The sequence below is a fragment of the Ochlerotatus camptorhynchus genome, unplaced genomic scaffold (assembly GCF_037179485.1).
Source record: "Ochlerotatus camptorhynchus isolate MF236.1 unplaced genomic scaffold, CSIRO-AGI_Acam_v1.1 ptg000304l, whole genome shotgun sequence".
NCBI classification, from domain to species: Eukaryota; Metazoa; Arthropoda; class Insecta; order Diptera; family Culicidae; genus Ochlerotatus; species Ochlerotatus camptorhynchus.
In genome coordinates, this window is record NW_027040792.1 from 756,773 (window position 1) to 784,652 (window position 27,880).

The window sequence follows — 27,880 nt, forward strand, 5'->3', positions numbered from 1 at the left end:
ATTCATAATAAACAAAGTGCAACTTGGCATGATGGGACCTTTTCTCTGTGTGCTGATGGTGCATAACCTGTCTTGCGCGGTTTGTTGCAATCGGAGAAAAGTCACATGGGTCCCATGGCCCTCCATGGCCGATGGAGGAAATCATACAAAATCGATTGCATTGCAGAACCAACTCGCAGCGTCTGCTGTTGGGCAAAGAATGGGGAAAAGACTTATTTACTAGAAGAAGAACCACCGCACAGTGGGCAAAATCGAAACATATTTTTGCCACTGTTTGAAGTCCTTAAAAATTGGCTATTCTTATGAATGAAATCACGACAAATCACGACATTTTCCCCTAAATCAACCAGTGATCTGAGGTAATCCTCGTATAACGTACCGTTTCTCAAATCTTGATTGGTAATTTCAAGAATAAAAAGTTGAAAGGTCTGTGCCCAGGAGCACGAACGGAAGCTTGACGTAGGACCACGGTTTCCACCCAGATTAATAGTGGTAGTAAAATTATGTTTATTTCTGTTGATTATGATAGTACATTGATTTAACATTTTAATTGATTCGCCTATCAGGCTCTTCATCTTTCTTTCCTTTGTTATTCTAATTTACGTATTCACGTTATTCTACTAGTCTACAGAATACCCCCCACGGGGTGTTAAGTTTGCACTGAAAAAAAGTGAATACTTACCTAACTACGAGTAAGGCTTGTACTCGAAAAAAAAAATGCACCAATGGATATGTAACTTTTTTATCCGTGGATAAAAATTATTGAAAATCTGGGTATAACTAGTTTGGAGTGAATTGTTTACATGTGCAAAATTTCATAACAATCAGTTCAGTGGTTATGTCATCGAAACAAGAAGAAAATCGCCGGAGAATTGGGCCATATGCCAATGCGGTAAACTGAGTAAACCGTACCTCACAATGGTTACCATCAACAGCGAAATTTACCGCACCGAGTGCCTCCAGAAGCGTCTGTCTTCCTGCGGTCCTACGGAGGCGAGACATTATTTTGGCCGGACCTGGCATCATGCCATTACGTGCGATCGACGTTGGATTGGTACAGAGACAATAACGTTGTTTTTGTACCAAAAACCGCCAACCCCCCAAATTCACCAGAGATTCGTCCGGTGGAAAGATTTTGGGCCATAATGAAGGCCAAAGTTTGAAAATCGTCCAAGGTGTTTAAGAACGAGCTGGAGTTGAAGAAATAATGGATGAAAGTGGCCAAAAAGGTCGGCTCCACCATTGCACAAAATGTAATGAGGGGTCTCAAGGGAAAGGTGCGGGCTTTCAGCGATGGAAAGGAAATTGAATAAAGTAATTATGCCGAAACATAATACATATGTATTAGTTCATTACCTAAAAGTTTCAAGAAAATCCGACTTAAAATAAATTTTTGGTGAACACTTTTGTCTGGTGCATTTTTTTCGAGTAAAGGGTGTCCACGATGAAATTGCCACACACAAAATTGATTCGCAAAATTCGAGTTTTCATCCGATTGCCATCAAATTTTCAGGGATTGAGAAATAACTATTAAACTTCATTTTACCATTTTACTCGTATTTTATTTACAGTCCATACGCAAATGCCCGCACCTTGGCCTTAACCCCGGCCATAAGATTCTGCACAACCTGTGAATCAACCGTTTTTTGCATGTAAACCCATACTTTCTTCAGTTCCTCGACTATCTTCACTACCTTAGGTCGTTTAAGAAGGTGCTGCTTCATAATCGCCCAGTACTTCTCGATGGGGCGGAGCTCCGGAGTGTTGGGAGGGTTGAACATTTTCGGCACGAAATTGACCTTATTGTCCGCATACCACTTCAGCACGTCCTTGGAGTAGTGGCATGAGGCCAAATCCGGCCAGAAGATTGTTGGGACGTTGTGGGCCTTCAGGAGAGGAAGCTGCCGCTTCTGGAGGCACTCTTTTATGTACACCTGTCCGTCATCGTGTCCTAGGTCACGAAAGGTGCACTCCGCTTCCCGCACGTGCAGATGGCTTGCCAAACCAGGAATTTCTTCGCAAATTTGGAAATCTTCTGAGTGCGGACATGCTCCGGAACGCTAAACTTATCCTTGGCCGTGAAAAACAGGTTGCCGGGGATCTGTTTGAAGTCGGCCTTCACATATGTTTCGTCGTCCATGATGCAGCATTCAACTTTTGTCAGCATGTTGAGGTACAACTTCCTGGCACGGGTTTTGGCGGACTTGTTCTGCTTCTCGTCGCGATTAGGGGCCTTTTGTACCTTGAACGTTCGAAGCCCAGCCTTAGTTTTGGCCTTCTGGACAAAACTTCGGCTTAGGTGCAGCTTCTTAGCCACATCCCTAACGGAGGCGTTCGGATTTCGGTTGAAGGCCCCAACTACGCGGTTGTGATTTTTGGTGTTGTACGGAATACTTTTTCCTTCACTTCTGGGCTTCCGATCGGTGGTCAACCGTTCCTCGAACCGCTTAATCACTCGCGACACCGTGGAATTCGCGATTCCCAACGTTTTAGCGATGGAACGATGCGAGAGATCCTTGTTCTCGTGATGAATGCGCAAGATTTTATCACGCACGAGTTGTTCTTTTGACTCCATTTCCGCGAGTTTTGATCACAGGACTTTAAAACTTGCAGGATGTAAATAATGCACTATGAACTAAATTCACCCAAATTTTCATTAAATTCTACCCAATGGTTAAAAAGTTAGAGCAATTTCATAGTGTGGCAATTTCATCGTGGACACCCTTTACAGGCCTCATAACTTAACCTAACGTGCTAGATTACCTATGATCTAATGATTTGATCTCAGACATGTGCCTCTGAACCTTTCCAGGATGAATACTCTCCGTTCTTCTAATGTCTGAATTCTAGCCAGGAGGTGGATCTCAGTATTCTATTCCGTGGGGGACTGTTTAGGACCATTCTAAAGATCTTGTTCTGGATCCTTTGGAGTTTGAGGTGGTGGCATTTGGTGCAACTCTCCCAGATTGGTATCTCGTATTCTATTACGGGAAGGATGATTTGTTTGTAGACAGCAAGCTTTTTTTTCAGGGATAGAGTAGACCTCCTGTTGATGAGTGGATACAGTGATCTTATCAAGATGTTACACTTGGTTTTGGTTTTGTCAACGTGCTCCCTGAAAATCAGCTTGCTGTCTAGTGTTGAGTCGAGGTGGACTACCTCTTTCGACGATTCCACCACTGTACCGTTCAGGCAGATCTTATTATTCAGCGACGGAACTAGTTTGGGAGATTTAGAGTGTGGAAAGATAAAGACCTGGGTTTTTGCCGCGTTGATACGGATCTTCCAGCTGTTGAAATATCCAGACAGGACGTCCAGGCCTCTCTGAAGTTTGGCAGTCAGAGCTCCGATGACCCTACCCTTGTAGACGATGGATGTGTCAATTGCGAACAGAGACAACGATCCACTATCAGGGAGAGCCGGCATATCGGAGGTGAACAGGTTGAATAGAATGCGGCCAAGGATGCTTCCTTGTGGAACCCCAGCACCGATGTTGAAAGCATCCGATGTGATTCCATTCCAAGAAACTCGGAACGTCCTATCCGATAGATAGTTATTTATTATCTTCACTAGGAAGATTGGAAGACCGTACTGCTACAATTTGAACACCAGGCCATCATGCCAGACATTGTCGAACGCTTTTTCAACGTCCAACAACGCCATGGTCGAACGACCTTTCCGAAAACCAAACTGTTCCTCGAGTAACAAGATGTTTTCTTCGGCAGATGTTAGGAGCCGATGGTAGACTACTCTTTCGAACCGTTTTGATAACCCTGAGAGAAAACTGATTGGTCGATAGCTTGAAGGAGAGGACGGATCCTTCCCAAGTTTCCACATGGGTATAACTTTAGCTGACTTCCAGCACGAGGGGAAGTAGCCAAGTCGGAGGCACAGATTAAAAATGACTGCCAGATGGTGGTAGAATCTGGAACTCAAATGTTTGAGTTCCAGATTCAGGATGTTGTCGAAACCTGGGGCCTTCATTTTTTTAGATGATTTGATATAGGCCAACAGTTCGTCAGCAGAAATCTCGGATTCCTCGGAAAAAAATATGGGGAATCTGATGGAGGTTGGTTGCGTTTTCAGCAACCTCAGCTTCGTGAGGGCTGCCGATGTTTTGTCCGAGATTATGGGAGCTGACGAAGTGTTGACCTATCGCGGCAGCCTTCTCTTCAGGAGTTATCAGATGAACCACTGGGTCTCCGGGACTATCCATTGGGGTCAGTGGTGGAATGGGTCTTGGCTTATTTTTAAGAATTTTGGTAAGTTTCCAAAAGGGCTTTGCACAATCTGGGAGAGAGCGTATCCTGTTAGCAAAGTCCTGATTTCTGAGGTCCACCATCCTGGCTTGGATGGTTTTTGTCAGGCGATTACAGTGGGTCTTAAGGACAGGCAGGGTTCTGCCTTCGGATGGTGTTACGGAGTCTTATAAGGTCTTTGGTAGATCTGTCAAGGTTCAGAGTATTGCTCACCTGTCTGGATACTGGCACGTGTTGTTCCCTGGCACGGGATATCGCCTCCTCGATGGAATGCAGACACCAGTCAACGTCTTCGGGTGCCTCCGGAAGGGCACCGTAGTCGACAGTGGAGTCGACACAGTGTTGGAACTGATCCCAGCTGACGCGATGGTAGTTGCGACGGGAAGCTTGGAATCGGTTGACGGATGAGCCCACATCGGCCACCACCGGATAGTGGTTCGAACTCAACTCCTGGTGGGTCACAGGTTGCTAACGAAGATGTCGATGGTGAAGTGTACGCCAGACCGGCTCAAGCGGGTGGGAGAATCCGGCTCTATTATGGTGTAGTGAGCCTCTTGCAGGTCTTCGTTCAGGATTGTGCCGTTTTGGTTGCGTCGACTGTTGCCCCAAGCCTGGTGTTTGGCGTTCAGGTCGCCCGCGATAATGTACTTCTCACGGCGTCGAGTTAGTCTGATGATGTCTCTCCGCAGGTCTGCTGCCGACCCGTCCCTCATGGTGACTAGTTTGGGACAGTAGGTTGCAGTTATGGTAATAGGGCCGACAGGAGTGGAGACTTCCACACCCACCGCTTCGATCATCTTCAGCTAGCAGTCGACAGTCATCATTTCTCCTTAATGCGATAGCCACTCCTCCTCCGCAGGAGCTGGTCCGGTCTAGCCTTACGAGCCGAAAATCGGGGAGGTGAACATTTATCTCCGGCTTCAGGTGTGTTTCGGTGATGACGGCGATGTCAATGCTATGTTCATTGAGGAAATCAACGAACTCAATGATTTTGCTCTTGAGCGAGCAAGCGTTCCAGTTGGCTATTTTGATGGCTTCACGGTCCATATTTTTGCACGAGGGACATAGCTGCACGAAGCTTTTCAGGTAGTGTCTTGGTGGTGTGCAAGATTATGATCACCTCAGTCATGAGGATCACTAGTTCGTCGCTTGTGACGCCTGTTGTCGGATCTGGATGAAGGCCGCTCGCTTGGAACATCTCCTATAGCTGCCCAGATGGTTGGAATCACAGTTCACACACTTAGCCTCAGCTTCTTCTTCCATCTTGCAGGCGGTAGTATTGTGAGCCCCAGCACATTTGCCACAACGAGCCTTCATGTGACAATTCTTCGTACCGTGCCCAAATGCCAGTAACGGTACCGAGGGCGATACTGCTCCCACTGAATCACGATGTTGAACAGCGCACGAATCTGCCGCAGAGCAGCCACACTGGTGGAGTCCTTATCGAAGTGTACCAGGTACAACTGGTCCCGGAATTAACTGGTTGCATCACGTCGCGCAATGGGTTGTTGATTGGTTGCAGATGAAGGTGCTCCAATTCCACTTTAATCTCCGCAACAGGAATATTTGGAAGACCACGGATTACCATTTTCAGTGGTTTTCTTCCAGGGACGCGTTGTAGTTATTCCACCAGCGTCGAGCACAAGATTTTGATCCCCGTGCTGCACAGCTTGAACAGCGGATGTATTTGATTTTTTTTCCTTCGTCGAGGTGAACAGTGGGGGCACTTTTTCCCGTTTCTCAACTGGATCTATATCTGCTTCTTCGGGGAGTGCCGAGAACGGATTACTCCGAAGCAACCTTTCCGTGTGGGTGCTGGCACCAGCTTTCTTGCAAGGCCTATTCGGGGCATCTTGAAACGGATGCGGTTGCATCCAAACTTTGGCGACCCATCACCTTTTGTTTTCAACGGGTGAGTGGAGGCATTCAATTGTTGCACCACTACCGCCGATTTAGCGACTGCCACACGGCGAATGAGAACGACCCAAATTTGAGTTTAGTTCACTCATAATCGCCAAAAGTGCAGGAACGCAGCGATGAGTTAAATTTGTCTCATGGTTTCCTGTGGAAAACCTAAAAAATCTGCCCGAAAATGAGGAAATTGACGAAAATTTTATTCAGTCTCGGAGTAGTACCAATAGACTGAGGGAATCCAATCTTTACTTTTCTCAAATTCGGGATTTTTTCCCTGGAAAAACCTGGGAAAACGTGAGGCAAATTTACTCATCGCTGAGTTCCTGCACTTTTGACGATTATGAGCTTAGCTTAGCTTAGCTTAGTCTGACTGTACGTATCGATAGTTGCACTCCGTGATTGATCTGAACCAGTGAAATTGTACAAAGAATCAACTGAATGGGGCTTGGGAGTAACCTGCCATTCTCAGTGTACATGTTCCAGTGACTCCTACCTTTAAAGATCAATAACGTCACCGGCCACGTCCTTGCAATCAGGTGGGAGAGGGAAGGAATGTTAGTGTGTGACTTTTGTTGTTTTGGGACCGTGTTTACCTCTGCATCCCACAAAAGTCACAGGAAGGAGGTTTTGTCAGTGGGTTAGGTTCGTTGGATCAGGATTCACCTTGATAAGTGATGCGATCTTTTGTTTTGTGTAGTTATTTATACTTCTTCTTCTTCTTCGCATTTCAAGCTTATTGCTTTTCGCATATTAGCTTATTGCGTGCTCTCAACTTAGTGTTCTAGATGCACTTCCACAGTTATTAATTGAGAGCTTCCGATGTCAGTACCAATGCATGAATTTGTATATTGTGTGACAAGTACAATGATACTCTATGCCCAGGGAAGTCGAGAAAATTTCCAACCCGAAAGATTCCCTCGACCGGACCGGGAATCGAACCCGCCGCCTCCGGCTTGGTAATACCGTGCCTTTACCGACTAGGCTATCTGAGGCCCCAGTGATGTAGTTATTTATAAGTGTTTTCGATTTATGCTCTAAACAGCCGGCTGTCTAGAGATGTAGATCATTATTAGATGTGTGTATACCGATTTAAACCAACAATAAGGATACTGTTGGGGCCCCTCACAAAGTGTGATGGTGGTTTACTTGATTGAATATAAAATAATTATTAGAACCGATTTGACCCGATTTAGACCAACGGCAAGGATACTGTTGGGGCCACTCACAAAGTGTGATGGTGGTTTATTTAGTTCGGAAGAAAATGAATATGTATACTTCTTTTTTTTTATATATATATAATAGAACGAATTTGTACTGATTCAAACCAAAAGCAAGGGTTCTATTGGGGCAACTCACGAAGTGCGATGGTGGTTTATACTATAAGGGCATAAAACAAAATCAAGAGCCATTTCGGTTTCCATAGCTTCCTAGACACTCGGCCGCAAAATAATCTTATCCGACGGAAACGTCTCGATCATCGCGCGATTTACCGTATTGATTCAAATTCCGAACAGTGCGTTAAAATCATCCTTTGAAAAACACCTTTTTTACCTAAAATATTGCTGATCCGCTCAGAATGTATTTAAACTCACGACTTATCGTAATATGGACATCCTAAAAGAAAATTTTTCAAAATCCGTCCCATACAAAAACACAAGTACTCAGAATTTGAGCGTGTTCGTAATATGAATCAGAACGGTACCATTATACAATACATACTGGTATCACGTATGCCCCATTCACATTCACTCATGCATTTTGGGTTCATTCACACTCTTAGTCATAGAATAAAATTCACGTAAAGTTTCGAAGTGGTTCCGAGAATAAAGATGTCACAGCTCTTCAGTTTAACCCGTAACGGTTCTCCCTTGAGGGGAAAAGCATTCCTACACTGTGCGCCGGCCGGCACTCACGCCGGTATGAAAGAAGCAACTAGAGCAAGTTTACTATCACACCATCGCAAAACACGCCCGACCAGGACAGCGCACAGTGCAGTTAGATGAGCTCTTCTACCACTACCACGAAACACAATTTCGGCGCTCACACTTTTCCACTCCAGCAAAGATCGACCGTTTCTAATAAGAATTTCCAGTTGGGAGAAAGGATAGTAAAAATCAAGCACACCAACAAAACAAAACATCACACACTCATAACGAATTTTGTATCTGCCTAATTCACAATATCACAGTATTAGCTACTCGAGAATTTTTGACAATATTTTAGTTTGAAACATGATACTTAGCTGATTCCTTTGCGATTATGTATTTAGTCCAAATACTCCGGGCAGACAACATTCCTCACAGCCAGAGCATAAGCTTCGTCTCACGGTAGAAGTGGCATCAGGAGATATTTTGCTGTCAATACACACACTCACACCCGTTATTATACTGCGATCCACGTATCCGAAGTATAGACAAAAAAAAAATATGGCTGACTCAAACTTTCCCTTTCCAGAGCAACATAAATTAGGACTCCTGTCCATATTTAGACACCGTTTTCACTAAAACTCGTTGACCTGTACTGTATTTCACTTAATGCTAACACTTCCATCAAATTAAAATATTTAACACCGGCTTAAACTCACGAAATAGTTTCTTAATATCAGTCCTACAAAAAACAACGACCGAACGCAGGGCCAGTGAGGCCAGATCTCCCCCTGCACTTTTGACGATTATGAGTGAACTAAACTCAAATTTGAGTCGTTCTCATTCGCCGTGCACAAGAGAAGCGACAACTGACAAACCCGTTGCTAGCCAAAGCGAAAACTTGCGACGGGTACCACGACCAAACGACCGACTTAAAACACCGAACGACTCGAGAGAGCGAGTGGAAAGAGAATCGAACTGTACAGCTTGATGGTCAAGCAGAGAATACCCAGTGCAAAATATGTCTGGTACTTCTATATATGCATTTCGATTAATATTCGAAGTCCCTCCTTTTTTACACATTCTGCACAAAAAATAGCTCACCCCTCACAGTCTTTTCTGCCGATTTTTGTGAATGGGGCGGGGCAGAAAATATCTTTTGCACAATATTTTTAAAAAACTATAAGGGACAGCCCTATGGGGTTGTACGCAACGGTGACGTAGGACTACGTGTTCTTATATAATACATCCTGCAGCATGAGCTTGTATTTTGTATAGGACTAGGAATTTGAGCGGGGTTCTCTCTGTTTATACTCTTTAGTATGACGCGCTTGACATAGATGGCCTACAGCGACTCACGAAGAACTATAATTATCGGGTAGGGGAAGTTTAACCCTACCCGATGGTGATGTTGATTTGCGTGCGCGAGCCTTGACTTTCAGACATGATCGAAAGAAGTCATTGTTTACAAAAGCTGTTACGCCCTAATTCCAGCTCTATCTTGGGAACTGACATCCGATTGATGACCTTGACAAATGTCCGAAAATACTCTTTTACAAATTCATGGTGGTCCTGAAAAATGCCGTTTTGTCGTGATGGTTGAGTAATGCTGAGCTATTAGGGTGTTAAACACAGATGAGGCTGGTGAGCTGTATGTTGTTTGGAATGAGGGAGACGCGCTTGACATAGATTGCCCACAGCGACTCACGAATAGCTACTGATTCCGATCAATAGCGGTGCGGCTTCTTCCTCCTTCTATGTATGTTCATGTGGGCTGCAGCTCGCTGCTTGCAGGCAGCCTTTCGTTGTGTACTGGAGAACAATGTTCAACCCACGCGCCGAAAGCACTGCTGCTGCTGATGCCGCCGACCGGACACCATCACACACGGTGATTGGAACTGAATCCGATCAGCCTTGATAGCTAACTGCTTGCGGAGAGCCTTTTTGTTGTGTACTGGAGAACACCACCACTCACCAAGCGGTGATTGAATGTACCCCGTTTGGTGAGACCGGATGGAATTAAACTTTGACATCTGTGTTAGGGAAATTGCTTTTCGCAGGCAATCGGTAATAATTTTAATTATCACAGCAACAGTTGCACATTCGTGCAATTTTAAATAGTGACATTTTGAAAAAAAAAATAATAATAATGATGAAGTCCTAAGTTTAGCAGATGCGTAGAAATATTGCTGATCGATTGGTGATAAAATTATTGAAATTGGTCCAGGGGCAACTGAGTTATTAACGTTCAAAATCTTTCATAATTTTGTTACATGTTCCGATTTCGGTTTTCACAAAGTGCACCCCCATATAAAAATCACAGACGTAGTCCTACGTCAAAAGGAGGGACTTCGAATGTTAATCTAAATCCATATATACACTCTTAGAAAAATTCATGTAAATTTAGGTGCTCTGAGACTTTCATATACGAGTGTCAATTTTGACATAAAATTGAGTCATAAAAGACGCAAAAATCAGTTCAATCAAACGTACTTTTTGTCGAGTAACGAGCTTTTCAGTCTCGGGGCACTTAATTTTACATGACATATTTGTTTACGTCTCATCCTTTATGTCAAAGATAGATTACGTCAGTGTAAAATTAGGAATTTCTAAGTGTGTAGAGGTACCAGGCATGTTGTGTAGTGTCAGGTACTATACTTTGTAATCTGTGCAAGGGAAATCACAAATCGAGTGTCATCAAAATACATCGCATGTTGAGAGATTGAGCTCGTGAGAGAGAATTTTCTTTCTAAAATTCAAAAATTTTCTCTCTCTCTCTCTGGGGACTGGTTGTAGAGCGGTTAAAAAATATATGGGAAAAAAAATTTTTTTTTTTAAATTTAATTGTAGCCTATTTAATAATAATTCACAGGAAATAAGTGAACGACAAAGTCCACGAATGATTTCTTTAGGTTGCCGTTCACTTTTTTTTACCTGTATATGCACCGAAAGCGAATTATTCCCACTTCTCTCAATTTTTATATGGGGATTTTTATCCTTTCATACCAGCGGAACAGCGCCATCTCTGTGGAAAATGGCCGGACGATATGATTGATTAATTGACTCAGAGAAATGTTGGGGATAGTACACCATTTGTGCACGATCTATTTGCGCTTTTCCGGTTGGTTTGCGCTGTTGGCCGAAATGTAAACAATGATTCAGCGTGATAATCAGCTGTTTAAACGTCATCTGAAACAAGCAGGGGCGTTCCAAAGTCGTGCTTAGACATTCTGGGACACCCTATAATATTCTACCGTAAACATCAACATTCTGAAACATGTGTACCTTTGCCGTCATCTTCTCACCTTTATCTCACAACTTGACGATGTTACAAATAACAAGCTTGTTCCAATTTATGTCCCCCTTTACAACATATCTTCCACAGTCCATCGTATCCCTCTCCGTAATAATGACCTCAAAACAGCGCGCCCTTCCAAGAAATCAAATTTATCTTCAAAAAACCAACAACCAACGCACACCTGGAAAGAAGACCAGGTATGTGCCGGATCCTCGGCAGCACCAACGGCAACGACGACGAGGTCACCTAAGGTTTCCTCCGGTGGCGCACGGTCCAAAATGTATTCACACAAATCAGAGAAAGAGCAAGAGGGTCACCCCGTGTCTGGAAGACCAAAGATTCTCCACTTTTTTTTTTGTGGGGTCTTGCATCATCAGCATCAACTTAAATCATCAAAGAAAACGAAAACAGCGAAGATGATGTTCTCCCTACCCCGGCTACTTTTATCGTGTCTGATGGGAGATGCGGAGGTTATTCGATCTTCTACACCATCTGCTGGCCTGAGCCGGAGTCAGAAGATACGAATTTTAGGTGTGGTGTTAAGATTGCACACATAGGCACCAGGTATGAGCAACTCTCGCCAAGCTGCGAAAGGGGTCAACAGTATTATTTGCCTGCCCGGTGATCGTGCGCACCACACTCGGTGATCTGACCGCAAATTTGAGCATTGCTGTGGCAGAGCGGGATCGGGACGGGAGGTGGCTCAATTTATGAACATGTCAGCGCGGTCGAGCTTCAACCGGGTTTTCTGCTCTCCCCTCGTCAGATCGGCTCGGTTGTTCACACTTTGCTTGCCTTTTGTCTGTTTACAAACTGCATTGGCTAGCAGCTCGGAGTGTACTCTCGGGGCTACTGACGAGGTTTACTGTTATGTTCATTGATACCTCGGGATAGGAATCCACTTAATCGTTGGCTGATGGCTGAGCATTAGAGGAATAATGCGATTTAATTTGTTTTGACACGTAGAGCTTGTTCGGTTCGTTGGACAACACGAAGAAAGTATCAGTTAAGTGTTTTGCATAACTGGATTGTAACGATTGCACGAGTCCAATGAGGTACAGTTGATATTTGGAATCCAGGGCAGTCCATTAGTGACACTGAACCACCACACAATCAAAACCATCTCAATCATAATAAAGATGATATCTCCACCGAGCGAATGATAACAAAACAACAAACGACTTTAACGCCAGGCGGCGAAAGTGACGACGAACCCCCCCAAAACAATCAAAAGGAGGAACCACAAATCTTCCTGCTTATGGATTGATTCAATTATTTCGGTCTATGCTTCATTCGAAACTGTTGTAAATTGCCACCCCGCAACGATAATTAAACCCATTGGAAGGCGTAGCTCCTCGGGGCAAACGGGGAGGAGGTGATAATGTTTAATGACCCTGAAGGCATTCACTCCACTCGACCCCACAGCCGCAACTTTGATGATGATGATGATGGTGATGGCCATTCGCAGCCAGGAACTTACCTCACCTCTCCCACTAGCCGCTGAATACCTAAAAGAAAAAAAGATCTCTGTTTCCAGTTGTAATTAAAAGAAGAGAGGAAAATGATATGCTGCGGGGCTTTTTCAGCGATGACCGTGACATTCAGAGAAGTGTAAAGGAAAAGATTAAATTGTTTCGTGGCTCATAAAATTTCCAAACAAAGCATCAATATCGGACCTGCCCCCCCGTCAGTCTCGAGCCCTTGTTCGAGCTCGTCGATCGCGTGGCCGGAAATGCGCGACGACTACCAGAAGAATGGGATTCCCGTCTTTATTTGTGTATTTTTTTGTCGTTGTTGTTGTTGTTGTTGTTGTTGGGTGATTTACAAGGGCGATAGCAACAAACCAACAAGCCAACAAGGTGCTACTGGACGTGATGACGATGACGACGACGACGGTGGCACAGTGTATAATTTTGACATTATGTCAATTGGTGTCGTCATTTTGGGAGAATAACTTGTCTTGAGTAACTATTTGGCAATTGATAAAAAATAGTAATACTTTGAAAGGCTATTAAATTTGCAATGGGTACATTGGGAATTAGGAGGGCTCTTTCACGCAAATTTGTATCTCAGTCTGAGGAGAAACGCGATTTGTTTGGATTTTTGGGTACACCTTTTGATGCTTTTAGGAAAAAAAAAAGAATTGATTTGAGTTAGTTTTTATCTATCTAAATTAAATTTACATGATTCTCTTAAATTTGGCAAATTCTTAACGGAGTTTTCTCCACACATCCCATTTTTTATGTATTTGAAATCATCATTGAACGCCAATGTCTGCACATTTTTGAAAATGTGGTGGAACATTACTGTAATTCATATATATTAAAACATTATATTATATACTGGGTTGGGGGGGGGGGGGGCAGCCTAAGAGAATCAAAGGATTTGTTGACTGGACAAGGGTTCGTGGATTTGCCAGTCCCTTGTCACGTGATTACAGATGGCCATCTGGTCGTTTTGTCTTCCAAAGGTTTTCAATGAAGCTGATTCATCTTGCTGCAACAAACCATCAGGCAGAACTTTACAACCGGTAAAGTATCTGCAGACATTGGTAATCCTTGCACTGATGGTGGGTTCCATTCACATCACATCTGTGAAATTTCTGAAAAGAACCGTCCTGTCGTGATGGTTGAGTAATGCTGAGCTATAAGGGTGTTTAACACAGATGAGGCTGGCGAGTTGTATGTGGTTTGGAACGACACGACTCACGAAGAGCTACTGAATCCGATCAGTAGCGGTACGGTTTCTTCCTCCTTCTTCGGTGAATGGACACTCATGTGGACTGCAGCTCGCTGCTTGCGAGCAGCCTTTCGCTGGCGAACACGGCTGCTGCTGCTGCTGCTGATGGTGACCGACCGGACACCACCACACACGGTGATTGAATAAGCACCGCTCGGCGAGCCCAGATGGAATTCGATTTTGAAATCTGTGTTAGGGAAAGCGTTTTTTGCAGGCAATCGGTGATAATTTTGATCACCATTGAAACAGTTGGACATTTGGGACAATTAAAATCCATCCACTATTTACAGAGTTATAAGTTATCTAAACCTGACCACTTTTTGTCTCGCGGTCGATATTGCTTTTTTGAATTTGCACCTCCAATATGTTTCCTAAAGACGTAATCCTACGTCAAAAAGTAAATACAAACAAATTTCAATTTAACTCAATCAGTTTTCCAGTTTACTATACCGATAAACAATTTCCATGTTTGAATCGCATGAACGTTTTGTTAAAACTTCAATAATGCTTAGTTAAAACAAAAAGATAATGCAGGGTCTTTCAACTATGCTTTTGTTTGAAACAACCAATTTGTTCGGTTAAATTGATCATTCTAGTATGACGATTGCGTTAAGCGCTTATATACAGAATACTCTTTAAAGGGTTTGTTAAGTTTGAGTTTTAAAAATTTGATAACCTACCTACTTAACCTAATGCTTAACTTAACGTGCCAGATCTCTGATGATCTCCTGATCGGATCGCCTACAGCAATCTCTGTATCTTTCGATGGTAGCAGTTCTCCGCGTCTGAAGACCAGTCAGGCGATGGACCTCAGTGTTTCGAGTGCGTGGAGGACAGTTGAGGATCTTGTTTTGGGGCCTTTGTAGGTTAAGGTGATGGCAATCCGCGCTACTCAGCCAGACTGGGACCTCAAATAACCAAAAGTTCCGCATTTAACGATAAAACTCACTTCCAAGTTCCATAAATTCGAATAAAGTTCTGACAGAACTTTCAAGTTCCATGAAGTTCAAATAAAGTTCCGACAGAACTTTTCATTTCCATAAAGTTCCGACAGAACTTTCAAGTTCCATGAAGTTCAAATAAAGTTCCGACTGAACTTTCAATTTCCATAAAGTTCAAATAAAGTTCCGAAAAACTTTCTTCCCAAGTAACCAAAAGTTCCGCATTCAACGATAAAACCCACTTTCAAGTTCCATAATGTTCCGATGCGTAATACTAGCAACTTGAATTTAAAAACAAATCCAAAAAGCATCCTTAAGGGGAAGCTCACAGGCCCAAAAATAAAAAAATATTTTCGGTACGTTTTTATTTTTCTAAATATATTGGGAAAAATTATCAAAAATCCAAGAAAATCAGTTTCTTAAAAAAAATTTCTATCCCATCATGAAAAAAAATTGGACTCTCCGAAAAACCGAAAAGTTGATGTTTTGTGGTTTTTTGAGTCCAACTTTATGCCATAATGACTTATAAAACATGTTTTTGCACTTGAATTTTCTTTAAAAAATTACAAAAAAAGTTATTTTTTTAGATTTTTGATACTTTTTTTTTCAATATTTTTAGAAAAATCAAAACGTAATTTTTTTTTCGGAGCGGTCTGCTTCCCCTTAAGCACTTCTTAGGAACTTCAAAGTTCCGAACAAGTTCCCAGTGGAACTTCTTAGCAACTTTAAAGTATCCTAAAAGTTCCCTGCGGAACTTCTTAGCAACTTGAAAGTTTCTAAAAAGGTCCGTCGTAGCCCACATGGAGCAATCCGCACAAGTTTATATTAGTAAAAAAATAATGTACGTAAATATGAAATGATCAATGACTCAAATAAATCATAATTCTTATGTTTATGCAGTGCTTCAATATTCTATCCAAACATTAAAAAAAAACTAAAGAGCAATTTTCTGAATTCGAACCCGTGTATTCGACATGCGATCTACGAACGCTAATCACTGCGCCACAGTGTGTTGGAATGCCAGACAGGTAAGCACCAATTTAAAATTCATCAAGGTGTTGTGTTTCGTATTCAAGTCAGTTAGCTGGCACTGAAAACTCCAACAGTAGGCGGGACAACAGCTCACTTTAATATATTTCAGATGACGTAGCGGTTCGTGCTGAGGCTCGCACGCAGGAGGACTGGGTTTAATTCGTCAAACAGCTCCAATACTAATACTAATGCTGATAAATCAATACACGTTCATACCTGCCTTTAGAAATAATTTTCATAAAAGTGCGAATAGTATAAAATTGGTGTTGAGGACAAAAACCTTTTATTAACTTATTTTCTAAAAGATCCGTTCAAATTCCGCCAGAAGCTGCTTAGAATGCTCTTATAACGACTTGAAAATGAGGCTGCTTAGAATTCTATAGACCACCTTCAACCAAGCTTCTTAAGCCACAAATAGCCTTTTATCAGAACTTTTGGTTACTTGGTTATTTTCTTATAGACAGCAAGCTTGATTTCCAGGGACAGATTGATGAGCAGATATAGGGATCTCATTAGGATGTTCCCTAAGAAGCAGCTTGCTGTCAAGTGTAAGGCCGAGGTAGACTACCTCTTTGGACCATTCCACCACTGTGCCGTTCAAGTGGATCTTATTATTCTCAGACAGAACTAACAAGTCTGTGAGATTTGGAATGAGGAAAGATGATGACCTGGGTCTTCACCGCGTTTATACGGATCTTACAGCTGTTGAAATAATCAGACAGGACATCCAGTCCTCTCGAAGATTGGCGGTTGGAGCTCCGATGACCCTACACTTATAGATGATGGATGTGTCATCTGCGGACAGAGACAACGATCCACCATCAGGGAGACCCTCGAGCAACAAGTTGTTTTCATCGGCAGATGCCAGGAGCCGGTGGTAGATTGTCCTTTCGAACAGCTTAGATAACCCCGAGAGAAGTCTGATGGGTCGGTAATTTGAAGAAGAGGACGGATCTTTCGCTGACTTCTGGAGCGGGATGACTTTAGCTGACTTCCAGCACGAGGGAAGAAGCCAGTTGGTTGGCTTATTTTTAAAGATTTTTTTAGATCCAAAAGGGCTTGGCACAATCATTCCAATTAAACAAGTAGACTAAAAAAATATATTGTTTGAATCGAATTTATTGATGTAAGACTACGTCATTGTTTATAATACTGGGGGTGCAAATCAAAACATTCTGTAACGAAATAGTGTCAGGTTTTAAACGCTTATAACTTGACCATTTATTGATGGATTTCAATTCTTTTCACACCATTTGATTCAGATTTGATGTAAAATTTGATGATGATGATGATGATAATGATAGTCCCACCGCATGCCCCTTTTTGACGTAGAACTACGTCTTTGTCGACTATACTGGGGTGCAAAACAAAAAATATGTTTGGTGAAATAGTGTTAGGTTTTGTCATTTATAGATGAAATTAAAATCCAAATACACCAATCGATAGGATATTACTTAACGAATCTTCTGAAATAAATACTTTTCCAATTTTTAATCAAAAAACTTTTGAAAAATGCGCAAATTATAATTTAATCACTGTTTTCATGAACTAAACGTTTTCCCCAAACCCAGTCATCATAAACGATTATCCCATCTCACTGCGTCCTAGCAAGAAGTACGGTCGACTTGTTTCGCGCTCCGTTAATTTGGAAGTTTTCTCGCTATTATCTGACGTAAATAATCAGTTTTTTCTCGCTTAGTGATTCCTGGCATAATTCCCGATAAATTTATCAAAAAGTGAGTTTTTTTCTGAGAAGAAAGTGTGTTTTCGGCATCATCGGAAGGAAAATTGTTTTTGCGATTGCCAATTCGCCAACCATTTTGCGCACCATCGGTGCGTGGTCACGCATACCTGTGCACACGGATCATCGTCATCGAGTGTCAGCATCTGCCTCCACATTCGTACCGCTCATCCATCATCGTGTGTTCAGCTGAGTGCCGAGCTTCATACAAGCACACACCAACGAAGACCGCCCGCACACGCGGATCGAAGATCATCAAAGCTGCGCGTCGCTCCGCTGCTGCTGTGTAAACGCTCGGTGATAGTAGTATAGGATTATCAGATAAGTTTTTGTTTCTTGTTTCTTTCTTTCTCCCATCAGTTAAATTTTAAGTTTGTGTTTCTGTGTTTGTATTTTTTTTTTCTCGTGTATTGTGTCCGAGTAATTTTGATTATCGTTGCAGTGGTAGAGCGTTTTTCGCTCCCACTAGTACGGCAAAATGGACATTTTGTCAGAAGACGAAATGGACGTTTTGTCGGAAGATGACACTTCTTTGCCACGCGATAGCAAGAAGGGTCGAAAACGTCTGTCATCCCAGAAATCAGATGATGCCATCCCTGGTTCGTCATCTCAGTCTGGTAATGGACAGGGACAGATAAGCCCCCGATCGCGAGCCTACCCAGAAGACTCGACTGGCCCATGGGTTGTTTACTTTCAGCCCAAAAAGAAACCTTTGAATGTAATGCAAATTACTAATGATCTGACGAAGCGGTTCTCGGCCGTGACCGAAATCTCGAAGGTGAGGTACAATAAACTTCGCGTTGTCGTCTCTAACCTGAAACAAGCTAACGAGATTGCTGCCTCCCAGCTCTTTACACTCGAGTATAGAGTGTACATCCCAGCTCGTAATGTGGAGATCGAAGGTGTGGTCACCGAAGCGAGTCTGACCCCCGAGATCTTGGCGAAGCAAGCGGTTGGCCGTTTCAAAAACCCCTTGCTTCCCACGGTTGAGATACTGGAAGTCCAGAAGCTGAACTCAGTATCTTTCAGCGAGGGTAAAAAGAGCTTTACCCCCACAGACTCGTTTCGAGTGACCTTTTCTGGTTCAGCCCTTCCTCACTACATCGAGTTGGGAAAACTTCGGCTACCTGTGCGTTTGTTTGTTCCTCGGGTCATGAACTGCCAAAACTGCAAACAGTTGGGACATACGGCCTCTCACTGTGGCAGCAAGGCACGCTGTTCCAAATGCGGGGAGAAGCACGAGGATGGCGCCTGCACAGTCACTGCACCAAAATGCGTGTACTGTAAGGGAACTCCTCATGGTCTCTCATCGTGCCCGGCGTACAAACAACGCGGGGAGAAACTAGAACGCTCTCTTAAGGAGCGTTCCAGGCAGTCTTTTGCAGCAATGCTAAAAACAGCCACACCATCAACCAACGACAAAAATCCCTTTGCTGTTTTGTCTGATGACGAGTCTGACTCTGACTTGGCTGAGGAGGGAGTTTCTTTCAGTTTTCCGGAAGGTTCTGCACGGAAACGAAAACGCATCCGTTCGCGGAAAGTTGCAGATAAGGAACCCCAAATCTGCTTGCCCAAATCAAGGAGTGATGGAAAAAAGGAAGTTTCAACTCCTCCTGGTTTCCGCAGAACTGACTATAACCAGAACTTTCCATCTCTCCCGGGGACATCAAAAACACCTGATGGCCCATTTTTAAGAACAGAAGCCCCTTCTTCATCCGGGTTGTTCTCATTTGATAAAATTGTGGACGATATTCTCAAGTACCTCAATATTTCTGATCCTCTCAAAAGCATTGTTCTGGCAATGCTTCCTTCTGTGAAGACCCTCTTGAAGCAATTGACATTGAAGTGGCCCCTCATTGCAGCAATCATTTCCTTCGATGGATAATTTTCCAAACGAGGTCGGGGATTTGATCACTGTTCTACAGTGGAATTGTCGAAGTCTCATTCCTAAATTAGATTCTTTTAAGTTTTTAATTCACAATAATGATTGTGATGCATTTGCTCTTTGTGAAACTTGGCTCTCTTCAGATATAGATCTTCCTTTTTATGATTTTAACATTATTCGACTGGATCGTGAGGATTCGCGTGGAGGAGGGGTACTTTTGGGGATCAAAAAGTGCCATTCTTTCTATAGAGTGAATCTTCCACAATTTACAGGTATTGAAGTTGTCGCATGTCAGGCTATTATTAAAGGTAAGAGCCTTTGTATTGCTTCTGTTTATATTCCTCCTAGAGCCGTTGTTAATCGAAAACAACTTTCAGATATATGTTCGGTACTTCCTGCTCCACGGTTGATCATGGGAGATTTCAATTCCCACGGTACAGGCTGGGGGGAACTGTATGATGACAACCGTTCTACTTTTATATATGACCTCTGTGATAACTTCAATATGACAATACTTAACAATGGAGAAGTAACACGTTTGGCTGGACCATCTTCGAATGGAAGTAAATTAGACCTCACACTTTGCTCTAACTCATTATCGTTGGATTGCACGTGGAATGTGATCCAGGATCCCCACGGTAGTGATCACTTGCCGATCAAAATTTCGATTGCCAGTGGGTTCAATCCGTCGGAACCCGTTAACGTCGCGTACGACCTCACCCGTAATATCGATTGGACAACGTTCAAGACCGCGATAGAGGAAGCCGTGTCGTCGGTAGAAGAGCTTCCACCGTTGGAGGAATATAACTTCCTCTCCAATCTGATCTTGGACAGCGCGCTTCGAGCTCAAACTCGGCCGGTTCCAGGAACGTCTTTCCGTAGGAAACCTCCTTCCCCTTGGTGGGACCACCAATGCACTGAGGTTTATCGTAAAAAGTCCGACGCGTTTAAGCTTTTCCGGAAACGCGGAACACCCGAGTATTTCGAAGCGTACTCGACTCTTGAACACGAACTCAAGAGCCTCATCAAAGCCAAGAAACGCGGATACTGGCGGCAATTCGTGGACGGATTATCGCGCGAAACGTCGATGAATACGCTTTGGAACGCGGCGCGAAGGATGCGTAACCGGTCTTCGAACAACGAGAGCGAGGAGTACTCAGATCGTTGGATTCTCAAGTTCGCGCGAAAAGTATGTCCTGATTCCGTGCCGGCACAGATGATTCCTCGCGAAACGACGAATTCTGTAGACGAGATCAGCCAGCCTTTTTCAATGCTGGAACTCTCACTCGCGCTCCTTTCGTGTGGCAATTCGGCTCCGGGGGCTGATAGAATCAAGTTCAACTTGTTGAAGAACCTCCCAGACGTCGCTAAGAGGCGCATGTTGAACTTGTTTTGTCAGTTCCTGGAGCTCAATATTGTTCCGGATGATTGGAGGCAAGTGAGAGTTATAGCCATTAAAAAGCCTGGAAAACCCGCTTCAGATCATAACTCGTATCGTCCCATCGCGATGTTATCGTGCATTCGAAAATTGTTGGAGAAAATGATCCTTTTTCGCTTGGACAAATGGGTTGAGACGAACCACCTACTCTCAGATACTCAATTTGGATTCCGTAGGGGCAAGGGAACGAACGACTGTCTCGCGTTGCTTTCCACAGAAATTCAGTTGGCTTTTGCTAAAAAAGAGCAAATGGCTTCTGTATTCTTGGATATCAAGGGGGCTTTTGATTCAGTATCCGTTGAAGTCCTTTCAGACAAACTCCACGCTTGTGGCCTTTCTCCATTAATAAATAACTTTTTGTACAATTTGCTGTCAGAGAAACATATGAGCTTTTCTCATGGAAACTCTACAGCTTCTCGATTTAGTTACATGGGTCTCCCCCAGGGCTCATGTTTAAGCCCCCTTTTGTATAATTTCTACGTCAGAGAAATTGACAATTGTCTAAGTGACAACTGCACGTTGAGACAACTTGCAGATGACGGCGTAGTGTCTATGACAGGGCCCAAAGGGGTCGACCTGCAAGGACCCTTACAGGATACCTTAGACAATTTGTCTACTTGGGCTATTCAGCTAGGTATCGAATTCTCCACGGAGAAAACTGAGTTGGTCGTTTTTTCTAGGAAGCATAGCCCAGCACAACCAAAGCTTCAACTTTTGGGTAAACCGATCACTCATTCTATGTCCTTCAAATATCTTGGGGTCTGGTTCGATTCAAAATGCACCTGGAGATCCCACATTGAGTATCTGAGACGAAAATGCCAACAAAGGATCAATTTTCTCCGAACAATTACCGGAACGTGGTGGGGAGCCCATCCGCAAGATCTTCTAACGTTGTACCGGACAACGATTTTATCGGTTTTAGAATACGGTAGTTTTTGTTTCCAGTCGGCGGCTAAAACTCACATCATCAAACTGGAACGTATCCAGTATCGTTGTCTTCGTATCGCGTTAGGATGCATGCACTCGACTCATACGATGAGTCTCGAAGTGTTGGCGGGCATGTTGCCACTATCGGATCGGTTCTCGGAATTGTCCCTCAGGCTCCTCACCCGTTGCGAAGTTATGAACCCACTGGTAATCGAAAACTTTGAAAAGCTTCTTGAGCTGAACCCTCAAACTCGTTTTATGTCATTGTACTACGTGTACATAACACAGGATGTCAGCCCTTCACAGCATAATCCTCATCGTGTATGCTTCTCCGACTTCGGCAATTCAGTTAGTTTTGACTTATCTATGACGCGGGAGATTCATGGGATCCCAGAACATCATCGTTCCATGATTGTTCCGTCAATTTACGCTGCAAAGTTTGGCCAAGTTGATTCCGCAAGATCGTTCTTCACAGATGGATCACTAATAGAGTCGTCCGCTGGTTTTGGTATTTTTAACGAATTTCATAGCGCCTCTCGAATGCTTCAAGCTCCTTGTTCCGTATATGTTGCTGAGCTGGCGGCAATACATTATACGCTAGAAACGATCGCCTCACTTGCACCAGATCATTATTTTATTTTTACGGATAGTCTCAGTTCTGTCGAGGCTATTCGCTCTATGAGGCCGGTAAAGCACTCCTCGTATTTTCTCATGAAAATACGAGAGCTTTTAAGTGCTTTATCTTTAAGATCTTTTGTCATCACCTTTGCATGGGTCCCATCTCATTGCTCGATTCCGGGCAATGAGATGGCTGACTCACTTGCTAAGGTGGGCGCTATGGAAGGCGATATTTACGATCGACAAATCGCCTACGATGAATTTTTCTTCATTTATCGTCAACAGTCACTCGTCAGCTGGCAGAATAAGTGGAGTGAAGGGAGTTTGGGACGATGGCTATATTCGATCATCCCTAAGGTGTCGAAGAGTTCTTGGTTCAAGGGGTTGGATGTGGGTCGAGACTTCATTCGTATGATGTCTCGCCTCATGTCCAATCACTATTCGTTAAACGCTCACTTGTTCCGTGTTGGGCTGAAGGACAGCAATCTCTGTGATTGTGGACAAGGTTACCAGGACGCTGATCACATCCTTTGGTCTTGTGTGGAGTATCGTGGAGTCAGATCACATTTTTATGATTCCCTTCGGGCTCGAGGTAGACAACCTAATGTTCCAGTTCGGGATATTTTGGCTAGACGCGATCTGGAGTTTATGAAACTCATATATGTTTACTTTAAGAATATTAACATTAGATTGTAAGTTTTATTAACCTTGTGTTTAGTTTGTATTTTGTACGTGTGGGTTTTTTTATGTTTGTTTTCAAGATGAATAGAAATTAGTTCATGTTTTAGGATTAATTAAATATTTGTATCGTAAACCACATTTCAAACCTCCCTTTCCCTTTTCCCATCAAAAAAAAAATTGTAAATCCCCACTAACCTCGAGACAACCGCGAGTATCCGGTCCAGCTCCTTTAACTTTAAATATATAAGAAATCAATAATGTATAACAAAAATGATAACTCGGCTCTGTAAAGTTTATTCGATTGAGCCTGTACAAATAAAGTAATTAACAAAAAAAAAAAAAAAACATAATTTGAAGAGCCCCTTTCTCATTCGAAGCTCATTGTCACTGTCAATTGAGTCACTCAGTATCATTTGATATACGACAGTGGAGTATGGAAGAAATCCAGGAAAATGGTCCCGAACAGACAAGTCGACCCGATGTCGGATCAATGTAAGCCTAATTTAAGGTCGATGTCGACCCAATGTCGTGTTAATGTTGGGTCAATTTTGGGTTTATGTCGGGTCAATGTCGGGTCAACATCGGGTTGGGGTTTGATAGAAGTCAGGTTGGTGTCGGGTTGGCTTAGCTTTTTCGCCGGAATGTCGACCAGAGCTCCGTTTGTGTGTAGGTTACACTCAATCGAATGATATATAGCGTTTCTCAAATGAGAATGATCCATGCCTTCGTCAAATGACTAAGCAACTGATATCACCCATTCGGAGGAGGTCCCCTTTGATAGCGAATAGCTACTTTTCTCATTTTCATCAAAAATGTTCAAATTATTTTGAGAATTTACAGCACTGGTAATAGCACAGTGAAAAAGTTCACCACCACCTATATTCCCAATCATCCCCCTGCATATAATTATTGCATAAGAGCTTACAGGAACGATATTACGAACACTAGTGATGAGAGGAGCCATGCATTAACTGTATTTCGTGAAAATGAGGATACATTAGGCGCTCCTCCTTCCGCAACCCCCTATCCTGAGGAACGGTTTTAATATAAAAATTGCTAGTCACAAAATCTTACACTACTCTCCCCGTTCCTCGTTAATGTCGCGTTGACACTTGTGCTGATTCATTCATTTTTTTTGCCAGAAACCAATGCACCAATCAATCAGTTGCACAAAACTGTTCACATCATCCTGATAACGGCTACTTTAAACAACAGGCGCCAGTAGACAGCCAGGTACCAGACTTATCAGTCTTTAGAGATTGTATTGATTTACTCGGGATAGCTTTCTGTCTATAATCTTTCCCTTGTGAAATGTGCAGTGCAATTTTCAAGAACGAATGTGGTGTAAAGAGATAGAGAGAAAAAATGATCTGATATTTTTCGTATCCTCACGTTGGTGATTCGAGTTAAAAAAGTTCGCGATATCTCATTCTCTCATCCCAGAAAGTTCGCTCAGGAAATATTGGAGTGTGAAACTAGTGAGGGAAAGTTCCCAAGAGAAAACGTATCGCAAGCGAAAATGATATTTTGGTGAGAATTCCATCACTGCACCATTGACAGAGTTATAAGTGGTCAAAACCTGACCACCTTCCGTAACGCGGTCGATTTTGGTTTTTTGAAATTGCACCCCGAGTATGTTACCGAGAAACGTAATCCTACGTCAAAAATAGTTTAGGCAAATGAATGTACATGACACTAAATGGCCTGGTCCTACGTCAAACTTCCGTTCGTGGCCCTGGACACAGACCCTTCTATTTTTATTTGTTTTATTAAAATACCTTTTCAGCCTAAGGCTAATTCGTGAAATAATATTGTGTCAATTTTGACATTTTTGGGTTACATGGTTACAAAGCTATGCTCATTTTGTAGGTTAAAGGTGGCCCATTATTGCTCGCAGATATTCTTTAAAGCCGAACAAATCTTAAAAATTGCGCTTCTCAAAATTCAATCTTAACCAGTCACCTCTACCAAACACATCGGGTCAAGTTATCCGATCCACTTCCAACTCGTGCAATCGTAGCCCCTTGGGATCCTATTGCGATACACCTCTTCTGCTCGAATGGTTACCTCTTCCAATCAGCATAAGATCTTCTTACCATTCAAACCAGTATTCTGATGGCGCATTGCACCACCAGCAGACAACCTCCAACCTATCCAATTGTGTGAATCGAACCGCTGCGCTGCTAACGCGATCTCAATTTGCATACCTGTTGAATTGCTTCAGCTCGAATCGGTAGGCAAACATCCTAACCCTAAGCGGTAGCAGCACTCCGATTATTTCATAAAAACTTATTAGCAGCAGATCAGAAGTTGTTTCCACTCTTCTCCGTAGAAGATACTTGACGTCTTGGGTCAGACTCTCTCGACATCAGATCGAATTTCCAGCAACAGATGATGACCGCTCTCAGAAGTCTATTGCAAATCGAAACTGGAGCTGCCATCTGGTAGCGACTGGCTGAAACTCACCGCTGAAGCTGCTACTCGAAATCTCTCTCGAAATATTTATTTAATGAATCGTCCATATCGAGCGAAGCTGTTTGTCGTCGATGCCGAGAGATGAAACACGAGCTGACTACAAACAACTCGACGACCGAAAAAGGCCGCCTCTAATCAAAGACGAATAATGCGAAAGGAATGAGTCGGGTGTGTGGGTGAACAAATATTTTTTTTTTGTTTCGCTCTCTGAAGTATAAAATCAATAATTTGCATATTCATTAGGTCCAACTACTGCTGCTGGTTTGCGGTGCGGTGGTGAGGGTTTCAATTGGTACTCCGCTGCTTGCGCGAATGATTGCTGTAATTCTGTTGGTAACTGGTTCGACTGCAGGTATAAGCGGCGAATGCTTTGGTTGACGCTGATGGAAAATTAATTTAGGATGGGGTGTATACCTATCTGAAAATAATAAAAAATAAGCAGTATGCACGGCCAATGAGGTCTGCCCAAATTTGTGTTTAGTTTACTTATAAGCAATGGGTAAATTTGCCTCATGTTTTCTTGTGGAAAACCTAAAAAATCTGACGGAAAATGAGGAAAATTTACGGAAATTTTACTCAGTGTAGGAGTAGTACCAATAGGACTGATTGAATCCAATTTTGACTTTTCACATATTCGGGATTTTTTTTTTCCTGGATAAATCTGAGTTCCTGCACTGTTTGTAACTGAACTTAAATTTGGGTCGATATTATCGGCCGTGAAATGCTGATAGAAAGCGTAAAATACAGAACCACCCTAGCCTCCCGAGAAGTTAACACCCACGCATCCTCGCTCGTTCACAGGCAACTCACATAATTAATGGATTCAATCAACGTCACCCCCTTGCCCACCGCCACGCCAATCAAACGAAGAACTAATCATGTTTCTTTCCCTTCCCGTCCCCAGGCCTACCTGCGTGCCATCAACAGCGGTGTGGACGACATTCGCGAGCTGCTCCTTTCGGAGGAGGCCCGCCTCGAGCTAGTCCCGTCCGGTCCGCAGCTGGTCAACACCAGCACCAAGTCGCGCAAGGTCATCGACAGTGAGGACACCGATGTGCAGCTGTTGGCCCGCCCGGACGGAACGTTGGTAACGGAGAAGACCCAAACCCGGCAGCACGAGGTCCTATTCGACGACGATCTGCCCGGGGACGAGCGGCTCAGCACCGGCATCGATCAGGTGGACTGCGCCGAGCGGATCATCGATCAGAAGGTGAGTGGAACGGGACGATACACACGACCTTGAGCAACCTGTTGCCGTGGAGCCAAAACATTTGATCAGGGACAGGTTTTATTATGCTTTATGGAAGCTGATTGCCGACGGCCTTCGACGACGAAATTAGCACCTTCCGTTATTTGGACATAAAGGAGGTGTCGAAAGCAGGTTTCGGGCGGAAAGTTATTTGGTAGTCATAAATTAACGAGTACGACCATATGCGGTTCCATTTAGCAAAAGGTTGATTTGAATGGGCGTTTTTTTAGATATCAGCTTTCTGTCATTTAAATGACCAGTTCATTGGGGGCTTAGGAACTTTGTAAAAGTGAGACTTCGAATGCTTTACCTGGAACACAGGTACATAGTTCCGTAAAGGGATTCTGCAGAGGTTTGTATTAAGCTCAATCTAGGAAACAGTGCCTTCTCGCTTTTGGTAAGCTGATTTCAACCGGCAAAAACGAGTAAAATGGTGTAGATATTTTTGACGGGACGGTACTGGAGGTAAATCGTAAATCTAAAATCTAAAACCGTCACGAAAAGGTGTAAGGATTTCACCGCTTATAACTTTGTCATTTATAGATGAAATTAAAATCCAAATTCACCAATCGACCACCACCAATACAACAAATCTGCTACAATACATGCTTTTCCAATTTTCCATAAAAAAAAAACTGTTGAAAAATTTATAAATAAAGAGTGATAATTTTATCACTGCTTTCATTAAATAAACGTTCTCCCCAAACCCAGTCGTCATAATCGAGTACCATTTGGTCACCGACAAACCGATATGAATGATCATTATAAAGAAATTTCTGATCAAAGCACAAAACTGCCATCTGTCGTCGTATTCGCGG

The 27,880-nt window shown here is 43.1% G+C and overlaps 1 protein-coding gene across 1 annotated transcript in view; it reads left to right on the forward strand.

Annotated features, from left to right (window-relative positions):
• The window catches only part of chas (chascon), a 349,928-nt gene that overhangs the window by 267,525 nt on the left and 54,523 nt on the right, over positions 1-27,880 (forward strand). The window contains exon 7 of the mRNA XM_065228879.1: positions 26,718-27,023. Coding sequence (XP_065084951.1) covers positions 26,718-27,023 — 306 coding nt within the window. The remainder of the gene's footprint in view (positions 1-26,717; positions 27,024-27,880) is intronic.